At 44.0% G+C, this 22800-nt stretch overlaps 1 protein-coding gene across 2 annotated transcripts in view; it reads left to right on the plus strand.

Annotated features, from left to right (window-relative positions):
• Positions 1 to 22800, plus strand: part of usp33 (ubiquitin specific peptidase 33) — a 31402-nt gene that overhangs the window by 528 nt on the left and 8074 nt on the right. Inside the window, exons 2-15 of one of the 2 annotated variants that reach the window (XM_013133405.3) lie at positions 5668 to 5831; positions 8637 to 8690; positions 8843 to 8905; positions 9081 to 9221; positions 9982 to 10087; positions 10434 to 10503; positions 14957 to 15070; positions 15603 to 15681; positions 15784 to 16210; positions 16474 to 16617; positions 17436 to 17548; positions 20942 to 21114; positions 22470 to 22574; positions 22683 to 22728. In XM_013133405.3, coding sequence (XP_012988859.1) covers positions 5748 to 5831; positions 8637 to 8690; positions 8843 to 8905; positions 9081 to 9221; positions 9982 to 10087; positions 10434 to 10503; positions 14957 to 15070; positions 15603 to 15681; positions 15784 to 16210; positions 16474 to 16617; positions 17436 to 17548; positions 20942 to 21114; positions 22470 to 22574; positions 22683 to 22728 — 1719 coding nt within the window. In that variant the 5' untranslated portion in view covers positions 5668 to 5747. The remainder of the gene's footprint in view (positions 1 to 5667; positions 5832 to 8636; positions 8691 to 8842; positions 8906 to 9080; positions 9222 to 9981; positions 10088 to 10433; positions 10504 to 14956; positions 15071 to 15602; positions 15682 to 15783; positions 16211 to 16473; positions 16618 to 17435; positions 17549 to 20941; positions 21115 to 22469; positions 22575 to 22682; positions 22729 to 22800) is intronic. The other variant, XM_020045572.2, reaches the window with a different exon arrangement.

Genomic DNA, 22800 nt, shown 5'->3' on the forward strand with positions numbered 1-22800 from the left:
CCCATGCGCCTTTTGATGGTTATATAGCCATTTGCTGGTTACGCAACGTAACCCTTTGCCTCTCGTTTTCTTGCAACTGATTTAAAATTCTGGTTATTACCTTTGCTAGTAAGTCAGAGAAATGTCAGTTTTAAGGTTAACTGGACTAAAATGGGTGTTAATTTCGTTATGAATCAGCTTGAGGTCCAGTGCCCGGTTAAATAAGAACAAACCGGACACGGCATTGAGACAGTCTTGGGAGTTTGGATGAGTTTGAGTGAATCTACGTATTTTAACGTCAAATTTTAACGTTTCTCTCGATGTTTTAATGGGGTTTTGAAAGAATGTTTGTCTGCGGTTGTTGGAAGGAGACTGGCTGTGTCCGTTAACTCTGGATTGTAAATCTATTTTTGAACAGGTGTTAATAATCCTGTTTAGTAGGGATAGCTAATAGACTTCGCTATTATCTTCAGTTGGTAAGTAAAAAGGTCCCTTTCATAGCTGTGACACTGAGACCGTTAGGATGTAATGTCAGTTAGTCAATGCCTGGGTGTAGCAGCCTGCTTGACAGTGAAGCCCCAAAACCAAGGATAGGCTTAGTATAACACGGCTGTAATTGGGTTCTCCTGCTGAACAGTAGAAGTGGTGGTTTTTTGAATATATATATTCTGCCTCTCGATATATCTTTTTTCACAAACAAATGACACAGTGATTACAGTCTCCAGTGAAATCACCAGTGGCTGGAAGGATCAGGCCCAGACAGTGACTAGTACTGCTGAATGGGCGATTAAACATCTGTCCAGTACTCTGGCTAGGGAAGGGCCGTGCACGCCACACACTGACTGAGTAATTTCAGTTTTCTGCTTCGGCAGTGGCTTCATTCATGGACAGTTTATCTGTCCTGATGTGTGGGACTAATGAACAGAATGTATTTTCTGATGTGTTGTTGGTCTGTTGGACTGATAAACAGTCAGTCTGTCCTGATGTGTTGTTGGTCTGTTGAACTGATGAACAGTAAGTCTGTCCTGATGTGTTGTTGGACTGATGAACAGTATGTCTGTCCTGATGTGTTGTTGAACTGATAAACAGTAAGTCTGTCCTGATGTGTTGTTGGACTGATGAACAGTATGTCTGTCCTGATGTGTTGTTGGTCTGTTGGACTGATGAACAGTATGTCTGTCCTGATGTGTTGTTGGTCTGTTGGACTGATGAACAGTATGTCTGTCCTGATGTGTTGTTGGTCTGTTGGACTGATGAACAGTATGTCTGTCCTGATGTGTTGTTGGTCTGTTGGACTGATGAACAGTATGTCTGTCCTGATGTGTTGTTGGTCTGTTGGACTGATGAACAGTATGTCTGTCCTGATGTGTTGTCGGACTGATGAACAGTATGTCTGTCCTGATGTGTTGTCGGACTGATGAACAGTATGTCTGTCCTGATGTGTTGTTGGACTGATGAACAGTATGTCTGTCCTGATGTGTTGTTGGACTGATGAACAGTATGTCTGTCCTGATGTGTTGTTGGACTGATGAACAGTATGTCTGTCCTGATGTGTTGTTGGTCTGTTGGACTGATAAACAGTATGTCTGTCCTGATGTGTTGTTGGACTGATGTGTTGTCGGACTGATGAACAGTATGTTTGTCCTGATGTGTTGTCGGACTGATGAACAGTATGTCTGTCCTGATGTGTTGTCGGACTGATGAACAGTATGTCTGTCCTGATGTGTTGTTGGACTGATGAACAGTATGTCTGTCCTGATGTGTTGTTGGACTGATGAACAGTAAGTCTGTCCTGATGTGTTGTTGGACTGATGAACAGTATGTCTGTCCTGATGTGTTGTTGGTCTGTTGGACTGATGAACAGTATGTCTGTCCTGATGTGTTGTTGGACTGATGAACAGTATGTCTGTCCTGATGTGTTGTTGGACTGATGAACAGTATGTCTGTCCTGATGTGTTGTTGGACTGATGAACAGTATGTCTGTCCTGATGTGTTGTTGGTCTGTTGGACTGATGAACAGTATGTCTGTCCTGATGTGTTGTTGGACTGATGAACAGTATGTCTGTCCTGATGTGTTGTTGGACTGATGAACAGTATGTCTGTCCTGATGTGTTGTTGGTCTGTTGAACTGATGAACAGTAAGTCTGTCCTGATGTGTTGTTGGACTGATGAACAGTATGTCTGTCCTGATGTGTTGTCGGACTGATGAACAGTATGTCTGTCCTGATGTGTTGTTGGACTGATGAACAGTATGTCTGTCCTGATGTGTTGTTGGACTGATGAACAGTATGTCTGTCCTGATGTGTTGTTGGACTGATGAACAGTATGTCTGTCCTGATGTGTTGTCGGACTGATGAACAGTATGTCTGTCCTGATGTGTTGTTGGACTGATGAACAGTATGTCTGTCCTGATGTGTTGTCGGACTGATGAACAGTATGTCTGTCCTGATGTGTTGTTGGACTGATGAACAGTATGTCTGTCCTGATGTGTTGTCGGACTGATGAACAGTATGTCTGTCCTGATGTGTTGTCGGACTGATGAACAGTATGTCTGTCCTGATGTGTTGTTGGACTGATGAACAGTATGTCTGTCCTGATGTGTTGTCGGACTGATGAACAGTATGTCTGTCCTGATGTGTTGTCGGACTGATGAACAGTATGTCTGTCCTGATGTGTTGTCGGACTGATGAACAGTATGTCTGTCCTGATGTGTTGTTGGACTGATGAACAGTATGTCTGTCCTAATGTAATGGCCTGTAGGCAGCAACATGCTGTTAACTGTCTGGAGGTAAGAATTAGTGTAACTTTGAATTAGATTTATGTAACGATGGTCAAATTGCTTTGGCTATCAGAATCTCAGTAGTTATGTTCCTTTTTGTTCGTGTCACAGCAACATATTTCTGGGGTGGGACACTGTCTATGTAAAAGCTTGTCATAAAATGGGTGTTGTTTTCTGGGCCAACAGTGTCCAAGATCATAATACAATTGTAAGAACCCACTATCAAATCTAACAGAGCCACCATTCTACTTCCCGTCTAAATTGGCATGCTGGCCAGGCTGATTTGGCTAGCTGATTTAACAGGTGTGAAACAGACAGGTGTGGCGATAAGCAGAATCCCGGTTTGGGTTAAATTTGGATGGGGATGGTATCATCACACAGCTGGATTTAACTGTCTTGGGCACTGTTCTGCAACCCAACTGCCCCTCTTCCAGCAGAATGCTGCTTAGACAGTACAGGCATTCAGAGTCTGTCTCCCAAGCAGTGTCCTAGGACAGACACTGCCTAAAGTGCCTGTAAACTCTACAAAAAAATCTCTATATCAACAACGTAGCCTCAGACGTTACCAACAGCAATGAATCCACGTGGAGTGCAGAACGGAGCTCACCTTTATGTAGCCTTCCCCCATATCAAAGCGCTACTGGCTAAGTGATTGTCATCCAGCCAATTTAGTGTATGGTTGTATAGGTTTCTACATTGTTAGCTAATGCTAGCTAATGTTACCTACTAGTGTAGCTGGTAGTAGCACTAGCTTTAACTAGCCAACGCTTAGCGACTTTAATGCACTTTACTAGTTAGTATGCTACACCAACCGAAAAAAACATACACTGAACTATCTTTGAGATTAGTTCAAACTACTCACATACAGTCAGATTGGGTTGCTTTGGTAGTTTGACAGAGAGATGCTACAGTTCAAAGCAACTATGGTCGTTCTGGACCAATCCGATGTCTGGTGGAAATGTGGACATTTGGAAAGACCTAAAACACACACACACACGTCTACACCAAGTGCATCTATCTGTGGACATTTAGTAAAGCAGGGTAAATCCATGCATTGATGTCTGCTGGTGTTGTCTGTGATGAATGGTGTCTGTTATCAGTGTGTGGGCTGAACCTTGACTCGGTGAGAGTCTGCATCACGCGAAGGGAAAATTAATGTTTACACATTTTTGGTTGTTTTTACAGCCTTCTTATTTCCAATTGCTTAGCAGGATCTCAATTTTGTCATCAACACGTTTTGTTTTTACACAATTTTAGGTAGAGATTTTATCTTCTACCCATAAAGAAAACCTTTTGAATAAGTGCTGGGATAGACCAAACAATTGCTTTCTCATGCCAGTCCACCAGGAAGACTAAAAACTTTTCACCTTTCCAGGTAACTGGAGCGTAGCTGCTACTATCACCCTCTCTGGTCTCTCTTTTCTCCTCCTCTCAATTCCTGTCTCTCTGGTTCTGTCTTTTTGTCTCTCTCCTGTGTATCAATGCTATTTGAATTTAAAGGGCGTTATTTGCATGTTAGCTACCATGCAAATGGATAACAACAAAGCTATAATATCTACAAAAATTGTAATTCTAAAATCCTAGTAAACAATACGCATTTTAAAAAGGTGTAAGCCTTTGGAATGTTCTATTCTAAGTTATCCATGCACAGCGTGTAAGTAGTTGTGGGTGATATTGACGAGGCAAATTAAAGACATGAATATGGGTCTCTTCATCATCTCAGATCCACAGTCAGTCACTGCCTAAATGCTCTGCCGTTCTGACAGTAGAACCAAAGGCATAACAAATGTGCTTGTGCAAGGAAAAGAAAAGGGTATTCTAGCAAGGAAATGATAACTGGAGTCATGTAAAAAAACTAAAAAAGTTTTATTAATTAAAGCATTTCATAAGGCTGTCTGTATTCAAATGTTACCTTACTCTGTGCTGTTTGCGTCGTCAAACACACACAAATACACTCAACCTTATCTTTCAGTTATCAAAAGCTGCACCTAACATTGGAATGTTGTATCTCTGGTTTACATTGTCTCACAATGTTATTAAAGCCAGACTTATCACCAATAATAATACTAGGATATTACACACTCCCAACTAAAGGCTGGACACCAGAGAGTCAGGCGCCCTCCTTTTCCTCTCTTTACTATTGGTGCTCTTAGCTCACTATTTGAACAGTTTTTGAATATTCTGAACGTAGGTGTTTTGGGTCAACATCTCTTATTCAACAGTGTAAGATCAATCAATCAATCAATCAATCAAATGTATTTATAAAGCCCATTTTACAACAGCGGTTGTCACAAAGTGCTTTTACAGAAAGACCTGGCCTTAAACCCCAAGGAGCAAACAATAGTAGTGTTGAATTTCAGTGGCTAGGAAAAACTCCCTAAGAAGGCTGAAATGTATGAAGAAACCTAGAGAGGACCCAGGCTCAGAGGGGTGACCAGTCCTCTTCTGGCTGTGCCCGGGTGAGATATTAAGAATCCAATTGTAATAATTAATAAATGCATGTGGGCTGAGTCTAGAGTCTATTTAAATTTAGTCCAGGTCAGAAGCATGACCAGATAGACAAGGACAGGGACAACACCGGGGAGGGGGAGGTGTCAGCACAGTGGCAGCTGAAATCGTCAAGTATCGTCTTGATCTGCAACACAACCAAAGACAGAGAGTCCAAAGACAATGAAATGGATTTGAAAGCCAAATAAAATAAAGATTATGTGCCAAGCAACTGACAGGCGCACGGCTACACCTGGTCTTAACATCACAATTCGTGAAGTTCACTGGGGCACCGGTCATAACTGTAAATGGTCCTCAAATTTAGGGACTGGAAGTATTTTGACTAATTCACAAAGTGCTAGTGTATGGTCAGTTATTCCAACATGACTACATCAAATGTCAGATTGTTTTTGTTTTCTCAGATTCTCTCGTTTACTCTTTCCTCGGCTTGCCCCCTGGTGCCATATCTGACTGGGTGGTGAATTTCCAGTTGATGTGAGCGATGCCTGTGCGGTCTACTGGTGACTGTCCCGATCTGGAGTGTGTTGGAGAGATTACAAAGGAAGAGCTCATCCACAAGTCACATGTGAGTCCCCTTCTTAACCCTCTATTGTACTACTGAGAGCCTTCATAACCTTCAATTGTACTACTGAGACCATTCTTAACCCTCTATTGTACTACTGAGAGCCTTCATAACCTTCTATTGTACTACTGAGAGCCTTCATAACCTTCTATTGTACTACTGAGGCCCTTCTTAACCCTCTATTGTACTACTGAGAGCCTTCATAACCTTCTATTGTACTACTGAGAGCCTTCATAACCTTCTATTGTACTACTGAGACTCTTCTTAACCCTCTATTGTACTACTGAGAGCCTTCATAACCTTCTATTGTACTACTGAGACCATTCTTAACCCTCTATTGTACTACTGAGAGCCTTCATAACCCTCTATTGTACTACTGAGACCATTCTTAACCCTCTATTGTACTACTGAGACCCCTCTTTAACCCTCTATTGTACTACTGAGACCCTTCATAACCTTCTATTGTACTACTGAGACCCTTCTTAACCTTCTATTGTACTACTGAGACCCTTCTTAACCTTCTATTGTACTACTGAGACCCTTCCTAACCTTCTATTGTACTACTGAGACCCTTCTTAACCCTCTATTGTACTACTGAGACCCTTCTTAACCCTCTATTGTACTACTGAGACCCTTCATAACCCTCTATTGTACTACTGAGACCCTTCATAACCCTCTATTGTACTACTGAGACCCTTCATAACCCTTGATTGTACTACTGAGACCATTCATAATCCTCTAGTCTTCTACTGAGACCAGAGTTTGCGATACTTTTTTTTATAATGGCCAATATGACAGGTTAAATTCCAGTAATCCGTCCATATAGAACAGCTACCGGACATGTTTTAAATAGCCATATAATAGCCTACATTTAAACAGCAATAAAACACAAACGCTGTGATCCAACAAATGTTTTTCATTTAAATTAGTCAGCAGAATGAACTGTTCATAATCTTTGTCAACAGTGCATATAGGCTACAACTAGGGCTGTCGCAATTATTACATAAATGCCTGATCGAAATAATTTGAGCCAGTTTTTTATAAACCAATATTTTGATTCCAAAATCATGTTTGCAAACTGAATAAGGGATTTTGAGGCCAGTGTTAGAAACGTCTCAACAAATACCACGTGAATTCTGTCTGTTTCCATAGAATGTCAGACAGCTTCGAAAGTTATAGATGGTTTACTGAAACTTGTTTGCTTCTCAATTTCAGTATGTTTAAATCTAGTTTAGAATTGTTTTGCAATGCACCGTAGCCTAATTTAGCAATATTTATTATTTAATAGACGTACGTGTTTGTTACTTTTTTGTCGCAACTCTGATCCACCAAAGGAAAAAACGCTTAAGCATTTTGTATAATATTGTTAGTCAAATTGTGTCATTTCCAACCATATTTCCTGATTAGATAATGTGCATTAAAATGTATGTATGTGTTGTCCCATTGCATTTTAAATGTTGAAACGCTTTTTACTACGTTAGGAAGGCTATTTCAAATAACTAGGCTTTTCTGTGGTCTTGCTGGCCTCCGTTGCACCATCACTTGCTGTGTTTCTATTCCCCCGAGGCGTCTGCTTCACCTTCAACATTTCAGAGTCGTGTTGCTGCCGGAGTGTGCAGCTTTTTACTCTCACGCCGGCTAACGTAAACCCTGACTGAGACACTTCATAACCCTCTAGTATGCTGCTGGGACCCTTCATAAACCTTTAGTCTTCTACTGACACCCTTCATAACTCTCTAGTCTTCTGCTGAGACCCTTCATAACCCTCTAGTCTACTGCTGGGACCCTTCACAACCCCCTAGTGTACTACTCAGGTCGTACCACTCTGACATACAGAACAATTGGACTTCCTGAGTTGCGTTGCTGTGCATGTATATCAGCAGTAAACTGAGTCTTCTTTGTTCCTTCGGCTGCTTCGTCCTTCTGGATGGCCAACAGAGTCCCTTAGGCAGGACATGACATGCATCTGTACTGGAGATGCATCAATATATCATGTCATGTCATTATCGGCTAATTGCGTTAATATGGCAGTTACCTCAGACAGATTGTCTCTCGTCTGAATACGTGTTCTCGATATGCTTGGGTTGTGAGTGGATTATGTGCAAAAACTGCAACTTGACAATGAAGCGCCATGCTGCTTTGTTGTTTTGGGTCAAAAATGTCCCAAAAAGGTTTTGAATACGCCGCAATTAAAATAAATCTGTCCAGATGTTCCGGAATGTGACAACCACACTTGAATAGCCGTGTGTAACGTGTGTTCCCCTTGAATAAGCGTGTGTAACGTGTGTTCCCCTTGAATGAGCGTGTGTAACGTGTGTTCCCCTTGAATGAGCGTGTGTAACGTGTGTTCCCCTTGAATGAGCGTGTGTAACGTGTGTTCCCCTTGAATGAGCGTGTGTAACGTGTGTTCCCCTTGAATGAGCGTGTGTAACGTGTGTTCCCCTTGAATGAGCGTGTGTAACGTGTGTTCCCCCTGAATAAGCGTGTGTAACGTGTGTTCCCCCTGAATAAGCGTGTGTAACGTGTGTTCCCCTTGAATGAGCGTGTGTAACGTGTGTTCCCCTTGAATGAGCGTGTGTAACGTGTGTTCCCCTTGAATAAGCGTGTGTAACGTGTGTTCCCCTTGAATGAGCGTGTGTAACGTGTGTTCCCCTTGAATGAGCGTGTGTAACGTGTGTTCCCCTTGAATGAGCGTGTGTAACGTGTGTTCCCCTTGAATAAGCGTGTGTAACGTGTTCCCCTTGAATAAGCGTGTGTAACGTGTGTTCCCCATGAATAAGCGTGTGTAACGTGTGTTTCTGTTCCCAGGGCCAGTGTCAAGACTGTCATGTTGGAGGACCAAACCTCTGGGCCTGCCTTGAGGTGAGTGACTGTTCTCACTCTGATTGGGCCGTTTGTTGTTGCTGCCGCTAATATGGGAAACATTATGTAATGTGACTGTAATCTCCCCTTGAGTGAATAGGGATGTGCACGTAATGATTAATGTTTGTTTCTCTCCTTGTATGTGTGTTTAGAACGGCTGTGCCTACGTGGGCTGTGGAGAGTCACATACTGATCACAGCACTGCTCACTCACAGGTCTGTCATGGGGGGGTTAAAAGAGAGGGGGAGATCTATCCATCATTAAAGTATTCCCACAGGTGTTCTGGTGGGAGCTCTTCTTCTCGGTGGGGGGGGGGTTGGCGTTACATATCCTCTGTCTGTCTGGTCGTTGATTGTCTTGACATACGTATGTACAACCCCTTTATAACAGGTGACGCGTCACAACCTGACGGTGAATCTGACCACGCTGAGGGTGTGGTGTTATGCCTGTGGGAAGGAGGTGTTTCTGGAGCGTAAACTCGGCTCACCCGGTCCCAAGAATGCTCTGTGCCCGCCGACCACCAACTCACAGGTAACGCAGCCCTTCGAGACCAAGAGTGGCCTGAACTGATGCCTGAATCTCAGAGAGGGACCTATATTTTGAAGGCATACACATCCATGCTGTTAGAGATATTGTCATTGTTGTCATGGCAGACGATGTTTGGTCGCGTTAGCGTAGCTAGTAGACCAAGATGAGAACTAAACGTGCACCTTTCCAATATTAGCTAGCTAGCTAAAGGCTGAGTTAACCTAACACTAGGCAGCCATACCTTATATGTAAAGAATAGGAAAGTTGAATATGTTTCACCAAAATATAGCTAGCTAGCTACTGTTGTTTATTTAGCCCTAACTAGCTAACACGAGAGACAGAAAGATCTACAGATGGATTTCTGATAAGCTGTTTTTATTTTGGGGCTTTATACAAATGATATTAGTCAAGCAGGCCATTTGTCAGAGCTGGAGTTAGCTAGTTGACCTAGTGAGCTCACTAACGTATGTCAGTAGGATTTCAGTGGATGCAGTACTGCCAAAACATTCTTAGAAGCAAGATATGGATCACAGCTATTTCAGTCAGTGCTCTATTGGATTTTGAGGCACAGTTAGGTTGGTGATCTTCTTGTTACTTGCCACATAGTGACCACAACTGTGCCCTGTCGCTGATCGGTTGAGCCAGAACGCTTTGTCCTAAAGATGTCCCAAAACACTGCAAACAAACGTGAAGCCGTTAGTCCCTGTGAATTGTCTGGAGATACGGAGGGAGTTTTGATTGGTTCATGTTTTTCTGTCCCCAGGAGTCTAGCAGGCCCCCAGGCAGCCCTGCCTCCCTGAGACTGCCACCTGCTGGCTCTGAGGACCTGGGCATGGAAACAGAGGAGGAGGATGAGCTACGAGCCAGAGGTACAAGCACTCTACATTTTCCATGGTGGTCCTCTGTAGCTCTGTCAGTATAGCCTGGCATTGATTATTGAGTTTCTCCAAGGCCGGCCTCCAGCTTGTTTCTCCAAGGCCGGCCTCCGGCTAGTTTCTCCAGAATTATAAATGAGCAAGAGGTAGATGTCCCGGTCAACAGGTGGCATCCAGTGTCTGTGTTAATAATAATAATATATTTGGTTTGGTGGTTATAGTTATATAATCATGTAACTAAATCAAATTAACTACAAAGTCATACCAAAACTTTGTTAAATGATCAATATAATCTACAACAAAACTCTCCCAATAATAAGTGCATCTGTCACTCTGTTAGGTTTGACGGGACTGAAGAACATAGGAAACACATGCTACATGAATGCAGCTCTCCAGGCCCTCTCTAACTGGTGAGAACATTGAATCGTCTTCACACGCTAAAGATGACCCATGTGACAGAGTCTGGCCTACACAGGACTGCTTGTCTACCTAGAGGTTCTCTTTTCTCCTGTTTGACTGGGTTTGGTTAACAGTGAAATGTCCATCTTCCTGGTGGAGGGGAGGGATTGAGGGCGGGAGGGAATTAAGGAATGAGCTGTGAGGTGCTACAGAGAATCTTCTTGGACTGGACAGAGAGACTGAGTTAGAGAGAGACGGGGCCTTTCCCACCTGGCCTTTCAGATCTAATGGAAATCTAAATCTTTCTCTTTTTCTATTCCCGTCCTTCCTCATTCCACTTCTCTCTCCTTTTTCTCTCTCTGTCCTGGCTGTTATGTCACTGTCACCTATCAGACTGATTGGATGTCATTTGTTGGATTGTTTGTGTGTGTAATGGGGCTGCCAACTCTGGGTTTAGGGAAATGCTGAACGTTCTAATTAGATAAAGCGATGCGTATCAGTTCTGCCCACCACAAGAAATACCCTCTTCTTGCTTTTGTTGAGTTTTACAAATTATTTATTTTTTTATTGGCTTAGAGCTGGCGTCTAACGATTCATCAAGACAAAGCGCTAAGCGTTAGATGCCAGCACGAGCTGACTAGACTGTCGTCTTCTTCTCTTCTGTCCTGTCCTTTCTTCCAACCTTGTCTTCCTCTTCTCTTTTGTCCTGTCTTCCATCCTTGTCTGCCTCTTGTGACCTTAGGAGGAAACTTTTTTTCATATTGGTGGTGTTGCCAGATGGGTAGGTTTCCCCAAAATTGGGCTATTTTTAATGGGCTTGGGTGGGTCGATTTACAGTTGATGATATAGCATTTACAGTTGAAGGGTTGAAGATATAGCATTTGTGAGGATTTTACGGTTTACTGTGAATGATCTGGCAACCTTGTATACAGGTCCTTGCCGGCCCTGACGTTGTGGGGATTAGTTACACCGGAACTTGGTTCCGCTTGTTTTTTTCTTTCACACCCAAGCATGTCAAAATATTTAAATAAATCTTAATAACGCCTAAACTACATCCAATCCACATAACATTTGTTAACGTTTCAGATGATGTCTAGTAGAATCGTAGTTTTTTTTACAATAGATTAGGGTATGTAGGCTACTGTCCCCAACAACATTTTATATGCAATATAGTGTATAAATATACATTTAAAATATTTAAGTCACTAACCATAAAAAGACATGACCGTGAAGACGCTAGATGAGTGCAAGCAGCACAGCCAAGTAAGCCGAGTAGCCTACAGCTACTGGTCCTGGAGAGGCAGAGGAGAACAAAAAAACACACGAGGGTAAAATTCTACATAAAAAAACATAAAAACTGTAACGTTAATATGTAAATAGCAGATTTATTGTTTGTATATTGGTTGCTATTAGGGAGGACATTGTTGTTTGCATTGTAGCTGCTCAAGTGGACAACAGGGCAGATTTCACATTAAAATCGTTTTTCCAAGTGACCAGGTATTATATAAAGTAAATCACAGAGGGGTGTCGGGTAGAGTGTGGGGTAGCGGGAGCGGGGGTACCACCTTTGATTAATTTTCAGCCAGGAAAAACCCTGCAGTGAAAAACTGTTGACTCTGTGGTACTCATTTTAGCTTCAGTTATTCAGCTTGCATATCAGCCTTTTGACCTTCCACAGATTATTTTCAATGTCTTTTTATTTTATTTTTTATATCATGCAGCTTTCTATAAGTAAATAGAAAGATATTAAATTAATCAGAAGCATTTTTGCCGGACCGCGTAAGCGTAGCCGGCTAAGAAGAGCGAATGTCTCTTACTGAGTGACTGAGTGTCTGACTATCCCTTGTTAAATAGCGTAGTGGTTAGAGAAGCGGATTTTGAACTATAGGTCCCGAGTTCACATCTCCTCGCAGGCAAAGCAAAGTACGCATTGTGAATTATTCCGTATTGACGAAAACTGCCTTTAACCTGAAACTGTATACAGTTATATTGCGACTGATTCTGGCATGGAATAGTTAATCTTCAGTCTCGCTAGCAATTGCTCAATTCTTATGATTATTCCTAGGAAGTTAGTAGATACTAGTAAGCTTATTACTGGCTAATAAGCTGTTAAAACGGCCAGTGGCAAAAGCAATACAGTCCATAGACGTGGTGGAGGTAAACTTCATAAGAAACATTAGTCAGTTTAACACAGTCCTAAATGGAGGACTGCCGTGTAATGCCGTGGCGTTGTGGTTAAAGACAGTGCCTCTCATGTGGAAGACCTGAGTTTGAATCTATTGAGAGCAATGACATTTATTAATTATTTCTGGTAGATTCCACGATTCTTTTGTCTTTTCACTTGATGAAAAAGTTAGTTATCGTCACCTTTTATTGATAGTTATTGTATCAATGTCATTCACGAATGAAAGAAAAAAGAATGTTGTTTTGCCATGAACGATTTTCTTTTTCTTATGCCATGAAATAAATTTTCCAGTAAGTTATATACCGGTAAAGCTTATTACTGGTTAATACGCTGTTAAAACGGTCAGTGGTAAACGCAATACATAGCCGCAATTTGTGGTGGAGGTTAACTTAGTAAGAAACGTTAGTTTTAACTCACGAATGGCCAATTAGCTGTTAAAACGGCCAGTGGCAAAACAGGATTTTGATGGGCACCCAGCTAATGTACAGCTCCATGGCATAGTGGTTAACGACAGCCTTTCACGTTGGCGATCCGGGAAAAATACATCTCCTCACTCTGCTGTACAGTCAAAAAGTTATCAGGGAAATGGTATCCTGGTCCAGCAGAAATAGATCTTCAGTGTGGAGGAGCAGTTGGCCGTGACAATGTGAGAGTCCAGTGGCTCCAGATGAAAGAAGGCAAACTACAGCCTAACATGGTGATGGCAGAAGACATATTGGCACTGATTAAAAGGCTGAATATTCATCACTCAGTAGGAGATGAGGCTGTTCTACCCTGCTTTAACAAGGAACCTAATAAGACAGAGATGTTGTGGGAGACACGTATGGGAAGGATCCAATCATCCCCATCTATAAACCAGTCTGAGAGAAACATCACTGGTCAAGTCAACCAGATGTACATGGAAGATGGAAGAATATCAGAATACTCACTGGTCATCCCATCACTTACACTTCAACACACAGGTATTTGCATGTCGTTCTGATCATTTATTTTGACAATTATATGAACTGATTGTGTGTCTGAGCTCTGAGCCCCTCATACAGTTCTTCTCAGAGGGAGAGGAAGTTGTTCTCAGATGTAACTCTGATTGTCTGACTGGGTGGCGTGGTTCAGAAACACTTCTCAGGGGGCCGATTTGATTCTGGACAAATGTCTTGAGGGATACTCATCATAGAGGGGTATGATGTTTTTGGAAGATTGGCAGGGACTCTGCTGTCCTGGCTTCAAGGGAAAGTTTGTTCCACCAGTGAGGTGCCAAGACAAAGAAGAGTCTTGCCTTGGCTGAGCGGGAGCTGCCCACCCGTGAGGGTTGAGTGGCCAGAAGACATGAAGTGACAGATCGGAGTGTACAGCAAGGGTTGTGGGGTTTAAGCACCGCTGCTCCAAAGGCAAACGCCATGGTCCTGTTGCTGCTCCAAAGGCAAACGCCATGGTCCTGTTGCTGCTCCAAAGGCAAACGCCATGGTCCTGTTGCTGCTCCAAAGGCAAACGCCATGGTCCTGTTGCTGCTCCAAAGGCAAACGCCATGGTCCTGTTGCGGATGCAAGCTTCTACCGGATGTCAGGCGGTGTAGTAGCTGCCGGGCGAAAGAACATTGTTAAATTGGCACAATTTCCCTTTAGCCAAATTACAATGTCATATGGTTCGGATATTTTACAGATGTCCATGTCCTATGGTAATGATAAATACACTGATGTTATATGCAGATGATAACCCAGAAAACATGCTCTGGTCTCTGCCTCAAACCTCTCAGAGTAGCCTTATTATTGGATTATTGAATTATTGGATTGACTGTGCTGTGAAAATGGAAATGGATTGTGGCATCCCAAAGAAGTCTTAAAGCACTTGTTAGTGATGCTATCTACTGTAATTAAGATGCTTGTGTTGACTACAGACACGCGCAGAGCTGTCTTTGTTTGTTCTAAATCTGTGTGAAATGTGTTCTATGAATTTGTTTTTTGGTAAATATTTCCATTAGTGCAGATTCCCCTGATAGATAGTTCCCTATCTATTTCATCAAGAGGTTATATTGTTAAGGTATTACACACCTTTAATACGTCTGCTGTATACCGAATGCTTATATATAACTGTGTATACACACAAGCACAAACACACAGTCTCACTTTACGGACAAATTCTCACAAACCAGAACTTATGGAAATGGTATATGCAACCAGAATCAGAGCCTCTGCCGATAGACAACAGTGTAAATGTAAACAATGGTTTGGTTGCTAACCCCTGTCGCTCTCCCTCCACCTCCTCCCCCGCACCTCCTGCAGTCCTCCTCTGACCCAGTTCTTTATGGAGTGTGGCGGTCTGGTGAGGACGGACAAGAAGCCTGCCCTGTGTAAAAGTTACCAAAAACTGGTGTGTGACCTCTGGCACAAGAACAGGTAAAGTGCTGTAGTCAGTTCATCATTGTCTTCACTGCCTACAGTTACCTGTCTTTGTAGTAAGCAGGAAGTCTACAGTTACCTGTCTTTGTAGTAAGCAGGAAGTCTTCAGTTACCTGTCTTTGTAGTAAGCAGCAAGTCTACAGCTACCTGTCTTTGAAGTAAGCAGCAAGTCTACAGTTACCTGTCTTTGAAGTAAGCAGGAAGTCTACAGCTGTGTCTTTGAAGTAAGCAGGAAGTCTACAGCTGTGTCTTTGATGTAAGCAGGAAGTCTACAGTTACCTGTCTTTGTAGTAGGCAGGAAGTCTACAGTTACCTGTCTTTGTAGTAGGCAGGAAGTCTACAGCTATGTCTTTGTAGTAGGCAGGAGGTCTACAGCTATGTCTTTGTAGTAGGCAGGAAGTCTACAGCTATGTCTTTGTAGTAGGCAGGAAGTCTATAGCTATGTCTTTGTAGTAAGCAGGAAGTCTACAGTTATGTCTTTGTAGTAAGCAGAAAGTATTTTATTCCGTTTTGTTCTTTGGTGTTTCAGGCCGTCCTATGTGGTTCCTACCAACCTGTTCCAGGGCATCAAGGCTGTTAACCCCATGTTCAGAGGATACTCTCAACAGGTAGCTCCTCAGTGTGTTCATATGACTCCGTTCTCCTGCCCTATAAGACGCTCCGCTCCACCAGTTACCCAAACGTTCTCTGTTCCTGCGTTGTGCCTGCAGGACTCTCAGGAGTTCCTGCGCTGTCTGATGGACCAACTCCACGAGGAGCTGAAGGAGCTGCAGGCCGAACCGCCCGACAACGACCAGCACTCCCATGCCATCGCCATGGACGACTGCCCTGACGACGACAGCCCTGCCCAGTCAGACAACGACTTTCAGTCCTGCGAGTCGTGCGGTAGCAGCGGGGACGGGTGCGGGGACGGGGGTGGTGGCGGGCGGGCGGCGCCGCCCGGGGAGGAGTCTAATGAGGCGGAGATGCTGATCCCTGACGGGGCCGACTCCGGCCAGGCCAATCGGGATTGGCAGAAGAATCTGATCAATGACCTGTACCGGGGCTCGGGGGGTGATCTGGATAAAGACATGGACACTGCGGCAACCGTCGGCAGCCAGGGGGCGGTGAAGGTGCAGATCCAGGGGCGAGCGGCTGGTAGGCACAGCTGAATGGATGACTGGGTGGATGAATCAAGGGCTGATTGAATGTAGTCAGTTGAGGCTGTGATGTCTGGTCCTGTCCTGCCTGTTAGTGTGGCTTCAGGCTGACCTGACCTCTGACCCTGTGATCCCCAGGATGCTCAGCGTCACGTTTTTGCTTGTTGTTTGTCCTGATTGTTCTGACGAGGAGGATGTTGTGAATAATCTGCCCTCCTTCCTTGTCATCCCCAAATCTTCTCTGCTACTCTCCTGCTCCAGACTCGTCCCCCGAGGTGCTGGCTGTCTCCAGCAGTCGGTCCCAGAGTCCGGTCCCCATGGAGGGACACTGCCTCACCAAGATGTCCTCTAGTCCCCCCAAGAACAGCTCTGTCTGGCCAGGAATCTCCTCCAACCATAAGAAAAGTATGATATACTATTTAGTATAGAGCACTTCTCCTTGGAATCTCCAGCTCTGATTTAAGACCAACTACTCCAGCTCTGATTTAAGACCAACTACTCCAGCTCTGATTTAAGACCAACTACTCCAGCTCTGATTTAAGACCAACTACTCCAGCTCTGATTTAAGACCAACTACTCCAGCTCTGATTTAAGACCAACAACTCTAGCTCTGATTTAAGACCAACTACTCCAGCTCTGATTTAAGACCAACAACTCTAGCTCTGATTTAAGACCAACTACTCCAGCTCTGATTTAAGACCAACAACTCTAGCTCTGATTTAAGACCAACAACTCTAGCTCTGATTTAAGACCAACTACTCCAGCTCTGATTTAAGACCAACAACTCTAGCTCTGATTTAAGACCAACAACTCTAGCACTGATTTAAGACCAACTACTCTACTCCAGCATGCTGTCACCCTCAGTAACTGTGACTAATGGGATTTTTCTCACCACATGAAGACACCTAACTGTTAACTAGACAGCTGTAGAATACTGAACTGTGAACCCTGGGTCTTGATGTATTTTACTTTACTGTGAATGTGTACCTCTGCTTTAAATCCATTCATATTAAATACTCATCTTTATATCACATCATATGGTCACCAGTCATTCAGTATAATGTCAATTTTGTGTAGATTTGTGTGTTCTGTCCCTCTGTTATACTCCATTAGCAGCAAGATCACACCAGGTAGACTTCAGATTGTTCATGTAAAACAATGTGTGATTTACAAGTTATACTCATTCTCTTTTTCATCTGTGTCTTCTGCCTCCCTGTCTTCAGTGACGACATTCTCCCCACCAAAGAGCAAGAGTCAGAAGAAATACCGCAGTGTGATTTCAGACGTGTTTGATGGGACCATCATCAGCTCTGTGCAGTGTCTGACCTGTGATAGGGTGAGTGACCAGTGTCTGACCTGTGATAGGGTGAGTGACCAGTGTCTGACCTGTGATGGGTTGAGTGACCAGTGTCTGACCTGTGATAGGGTGAGTGACCAGAGTCTGACCTGTGATGGGTTGAGTGACCAGAGTCTGACCTGTGATGGGTTGAGTGACCAGAGTCTGACCTGTGATGGGTTGAGTGACCAGAGTCTGACCTGTGATGGGTTGAGTGACCAGAGTCTGACCTGTGATGGGTTGAGTGACCAGAGTCTGACCTGTGATGGGTTGAGTGACCAGAGTCTGACCTGTGATGGGTTGAGTGGCCAGTGTCTGACCTGTGATGGGTTGAGTGGCCAGTGTCTGACCTGTGATGGGTTGAGTGGCCAGTGTCTGACCTGTGATGGGTTGAGTGGCCAGTGTCTGACCTGTGATGGGTTGAGTGGCCAGTGTCTGACCTGTGATGGGTTGAGTGGCCAGTGTCTGACCTGTGATGGGTTGAGTGGCCAGAGTCTGACCTGTGATGGGTTGAGTGGCCAGAGTCTGACCTGTGATGGGTTGAGTGGCCAGAGTCTGACCTGTGATGGGTTGAGTGGCCAGTGTCTGACCTGTGATAGGGTGAGTGACCAGTGTCTGACCTGTGATGGGTTGAGTGACCAGAGTCTGACCTGTGATGGGTTGAGTGACCAGAGTCTGACCTGTGATGGGTTGAGTGACCAGAGTCTGACCTGTGATAGGGTGAGTGGCCAGAGTCTGACCTGTGATGGGTTGAGTGGCCAGAGTCTGACCTGTGATGGGTTGAGTGGCCAGAGTCTGACCTGTGATGGGTTGAGTGGCCAGAGTCTGACCTGTGATGGGTTGAGTGGCCAGAGTCTGACCTGTGATGGGTTGAGTGGCCAGAGTCTGACCTGTGATGGGTTGAGTGGCCAGAGTCTGACCTGTGATGGGTTGAGTGGCCAGAGTCTGACCTGTGATGGGTTGAGTGGCCAGAGTCTGACCTGTGATGGGTTGAGTGGCCAGAGTCTGACCTGTGATGGGTTGAGTGGCCAGTGTCTGACCTGTGATAGGGTGAGTGACCAGTGTCTGACCTGTGATAGGGTGAGTGACCAGTGTCTGACCTGTGATGGGTTGAGTGACCAGAGTCTGACCTGTGATGGGTTGAGTGACCAGAGTCTGACCTGTGATGGGTTGAGTGACCAGAGTCTGACCTGTGATAGGGTGAGTGACCAGTGTCTGACCTGTGATGGGTTGAGTGACCAGTGTCTGACCTGTGATGGGTTGAGTGACCAGAGTCTGACCTGTGATGGGTTGAGTGGCCAGAGTCTGACCTGTGATGGGTTGAGTGGCCAGAGTCTGACCTGTGATGGGTTGAGTGACCAGTGTCTGACCTGTGATGGGTTGAGTGACCAGTGTCTTCATTATGACTGGCTGTTGCATCAAGTTTAATCATGTTTAACTGTCTTCATGTTACAGCAAGATTGCTTGAGATGTCTGATTCTAATGACTCTGATTCTAATGACTCTGATTACTCCACACACTGCTTTCAGCCTCTCAGGTTCATGAATCATTCTTAGAACTCCAGCCTGATGGATTCATTCTGCAGTCAAATGAGTGCTATAGCAGCTGTGTTTGTGTATTAAATGAGTGCTATAGCTGCTGTGTTTGTGTATTAAATGAGTGCTATAGCAGCTGTGTTTGTGTATTAAATGAGTGCTATAGCAGCTGTGTTTGTGTATTAAATGAGTGCTATAGCTGCTGTGTTTGTGTATTAAATGAGTGCTATAGCTGCTGTGTTTGTGTATTAAATGAGTGCTATAGCTGCTGTGTTTGTGTATTAAATGAGTGCTATAGCTGCTGTGTTTGTGTATTAAATGAGTGCTATAGCTGCTGTGTTTGTGTATTAAATGAGTGCTATAGCTGCTGTGTTTGTGTATTAAATGAGTGCTATAGCTGCTGTGTTTGTGTATTAAATGAGTGCTATAGCAGCTGTGTTTGTGTATTAAATGAGTGCTATAGCAGCTGTGTTTGTGTATTAAGTGAGTGCTATAGCAGCTGTGTTTGTGTATTAAGTGAGTGCTATAGCAGCTGTGTTTGTGTATTAAGTGAGTGCTATAGCAGCTGTGTTTGTGTATTAAATGAGTGCTATAGCAGCTGTGTTTGTGTATTAAATGAGTGCTATAGCAGCTGTGTTTGTGTATTAAATGAGTGCTATAGCAGCTGTGTTTGTGTATTAAATGAGTGCTATAGCAGCTGTGTTTGTGTATTAAATGAGTGCTATAGCAGCTGTGTTTGTGTATTAAATGAGTGCTATAGCTGCTGTGTTTGTGTATTAAATGAGTGCTATTGCAGCTGTGTTTGTGTATTAAATGAGTGCTATAGCTGCTGTGTTTGTGTATTAAATGAGTGCTATAGCTGCTGTGTTTGTGTATTAAATGAGTGCTATAGCAGCTGTGTTTGTGTATTAAATGAGTGCTATAGCTGCTGTGTTTGTGTATTAAATGAGTGCTATAGCTGCTGTGTTTGTGTATTAAATGAGTGCTATAGCTGCTGTGTTTGTGTATTAAATGAGTGCTATAGCTGCTGTGTTTGTGTATTAAATGAGTGCTATAGCAGCTGTGTTTGTGTATTAAATGAGTGCTATAGCTGCTGTGTTTGTGTATTAAATGAGTGCTATAGCAGCTGTGTTTGTGTATTAAATGAGTGCTATAGCAGCTGTGTTTGTGTATTAAATGAGTGCTATAGCAGCTGTGTTTGTGTATTAAATGAGTGCTATAGCTGCTGTGTTTGTGTATTAAATGAGTGCTATAGCTGCTGTGTTTGTGTATTAAATGAGTGCTATAGCTGCTGTGTTTGTGTATTAAATGAGTGCTATAGCTGCTGTGTTTGTGTATTAAACGAGTGCTATAGCAGCTGTGTTTGTGTATTAAACGAGTGCTATAGCTGCTGTGTTTGTGTATTAAACGAGTGCTATAGCTGCTGTGTTTGTGTATTAAACGAGTGCTATAGCTGCTGTGTTTGTGTATTAAACGAGTGCTATAGCTGCTGTGTTTGTGTATTAAATGAGTGCTATAGCAGCTGTGTTTGTGTATTAAATGAGTGCTATAGCTGCTGTGTTTGTGTATTAAATGAGTGCTATAGCAGCTGTGTTTGTGTATTAAATGAGTGCTATAGCAGCTGTGTTTGTGTATTAAATGAGTGCTATAGCTGCTGTGTTTGTGTATTAAATGAGTGCTATAGCAGCTGTGTTTGTGTATTAAATGAGTGCTATAGCTGCTGTGTTTGTGTATTAAATGAGTGCTATAGCTGCTGTGTTTGTGTATTAAATGAGTGCTATAGCTGCTGTGTTTGTGTATTAAATGAGTGCTATAGCTGCTGTTTGAGTATTTGTTTTTCTCTCTGTCCTCCCTCCAGGTATCAGTAACTCTGGAGAACTTCCAGGACCTGTCTCTGCCCATCCCCGGTAAGGAGGACCTGGCCAAGCTCCACTCGTCGTCTCACCAGACGTCCCTGGTGAAGGCTGGCTCCTGTGGTGAGGCCTATGCGGCCCAGGGATGGGTGGCCTTCGTCATGGAGTACATCAAGAGGTACCACTGTCTTTGCTCTCTCTGCAGACACCATGGATGTCCCCAGGATGTCTCAAGGCTGTCTCAGGGTCCTGCAGACACCATGGATGTCCCCAGGATGTCTCAAGGCTGTCTCAGGGTCCTGCAGACACCATGGATGTCCCCAGGATGTCTCAAGGCTGTCTCAGGGTCCTGCAGACACCATGGATGTCCCCAGGATGTCTCAAGGCTGTCTCAGGGTCCTGCAGACACCATGGATGTCCCCAGGATGTCTCAAGGCTGTCTCAGGGTCCTGCAGACACCATGGATGTCCCCAGGATGTCTCAAGGCTGTCTCAGGGTCCTGCAGACACCATGGATGTCTCAAGGCTGTCTCAGGGTCCTGCAGACACCATGGATGTCTCAAGGCTGTCTCAGGGTCCTGCAGACACCATGGATGTCCCCAGGATGTCTCAAGGCTGTCTCAGGGTCCTGCAGACACCATGGATGTCCCCAGGATGTCTCAAGGCTGTCTCAGGGTCCTGCAGACACCGTGGATGTCCCTAGGATGTCACAGGGTCCTGCAGACACCATGGATGTCCCTAGGATGTCACAAGGCTGTGTCAGAGTCCCCTAGAGATCCTTAAAGATGCAGTCCCTGATTTTTGGCCACTTTTACAAAATGTTGTGCTGCCAAAATGGATACCAGAGAAATTTAATCTGGGCAGATTCATGACTAACTGAAGTACGGTAGTGATTCTACGTATAGATTATTTACATAACATGTTAGACATCCAGGCCCAACATGGGAGGATCAACCAAATGTTTTGTCAATCGCAGAAGTCCCAGACTGCATCTGTAAGACACTGGGTTAAAGCTGCATCTCCCAACACTGACACCTTCTCAATACACTGGGTTAAAGCTGCATCTCCCAACACTGACGCCTTCTCAATACACTGGGTTAAAGCTGCATCTCCCAACACTGACACCTTCTCAATACACTGGGTTAAAGCTGCATCTCCCAACACTGACGCCTTCTCAATACACTGGGTTAAAGCTGCATCTCCCAACACTGACGCTTTCTCAATACATTGGGTCTGCCGCCCAATTCTTATGTATTATTACTGATTGGTTCTTTAACAGGTAATTTGATTGGTCAAAACACATCCTCACTGTATTCTATACCCGTTAAGACCTTATCATGTGACTCTATCTTAAAATAACCAAATGTCCCAGTCATTTGGCTGTTGTCATCAAAAGCTGTGAAGATAAGTAGCATTGTGTCTCACTGCCTATAACGACTCTGATGGAAATGGAAAGGAGCACAGTCATTGAGGAGTGTGAAGTCTGTTCTGTTACTGGTCAGTCTGTCTAAGCTGTGATTGTCCTTGTGCCCAGCTGGTTCTGGGGTCCAGTAGTAACTCTCCAGGACTGCCTGGCTGCGTTCTTCGCGCGGGACGAGCTCAAGGGGGACAACATGTACAGCTGTGAGAAATGCAGGAAGTAAGTTGTCCAGCGAGGATATTGAGTGGTGTTTGACAGAGCCAATAGGCTTTCAGTGGCTGACATTACTGATTCGTTAAATTAGCACACTATTTAAATTTTTCCTAGATTACGTAACGGAGTGAAATTCTGCAAAGTCCAGAGTGTTCCGGAGGTGAGTGGTCTGTCCCCTGAGGTTCACATCACAGCTACTTTATCAAATTAATATTATTCTTATTACGGTATG

The sequence above is a fragment of the Esox lucius genome, chromosome 3, assembly GCF_011004845.1.
Source record: "Esox lucius isolate fEsoLuc1 chromosome 3, fEsoLuc1.pri, whole genome shotgun sequence".
NCBI lineage: Eukaryota > Metazoa > Chordata > Actinopteri > Esociformes > Esocidae > Esox > Esox lucius.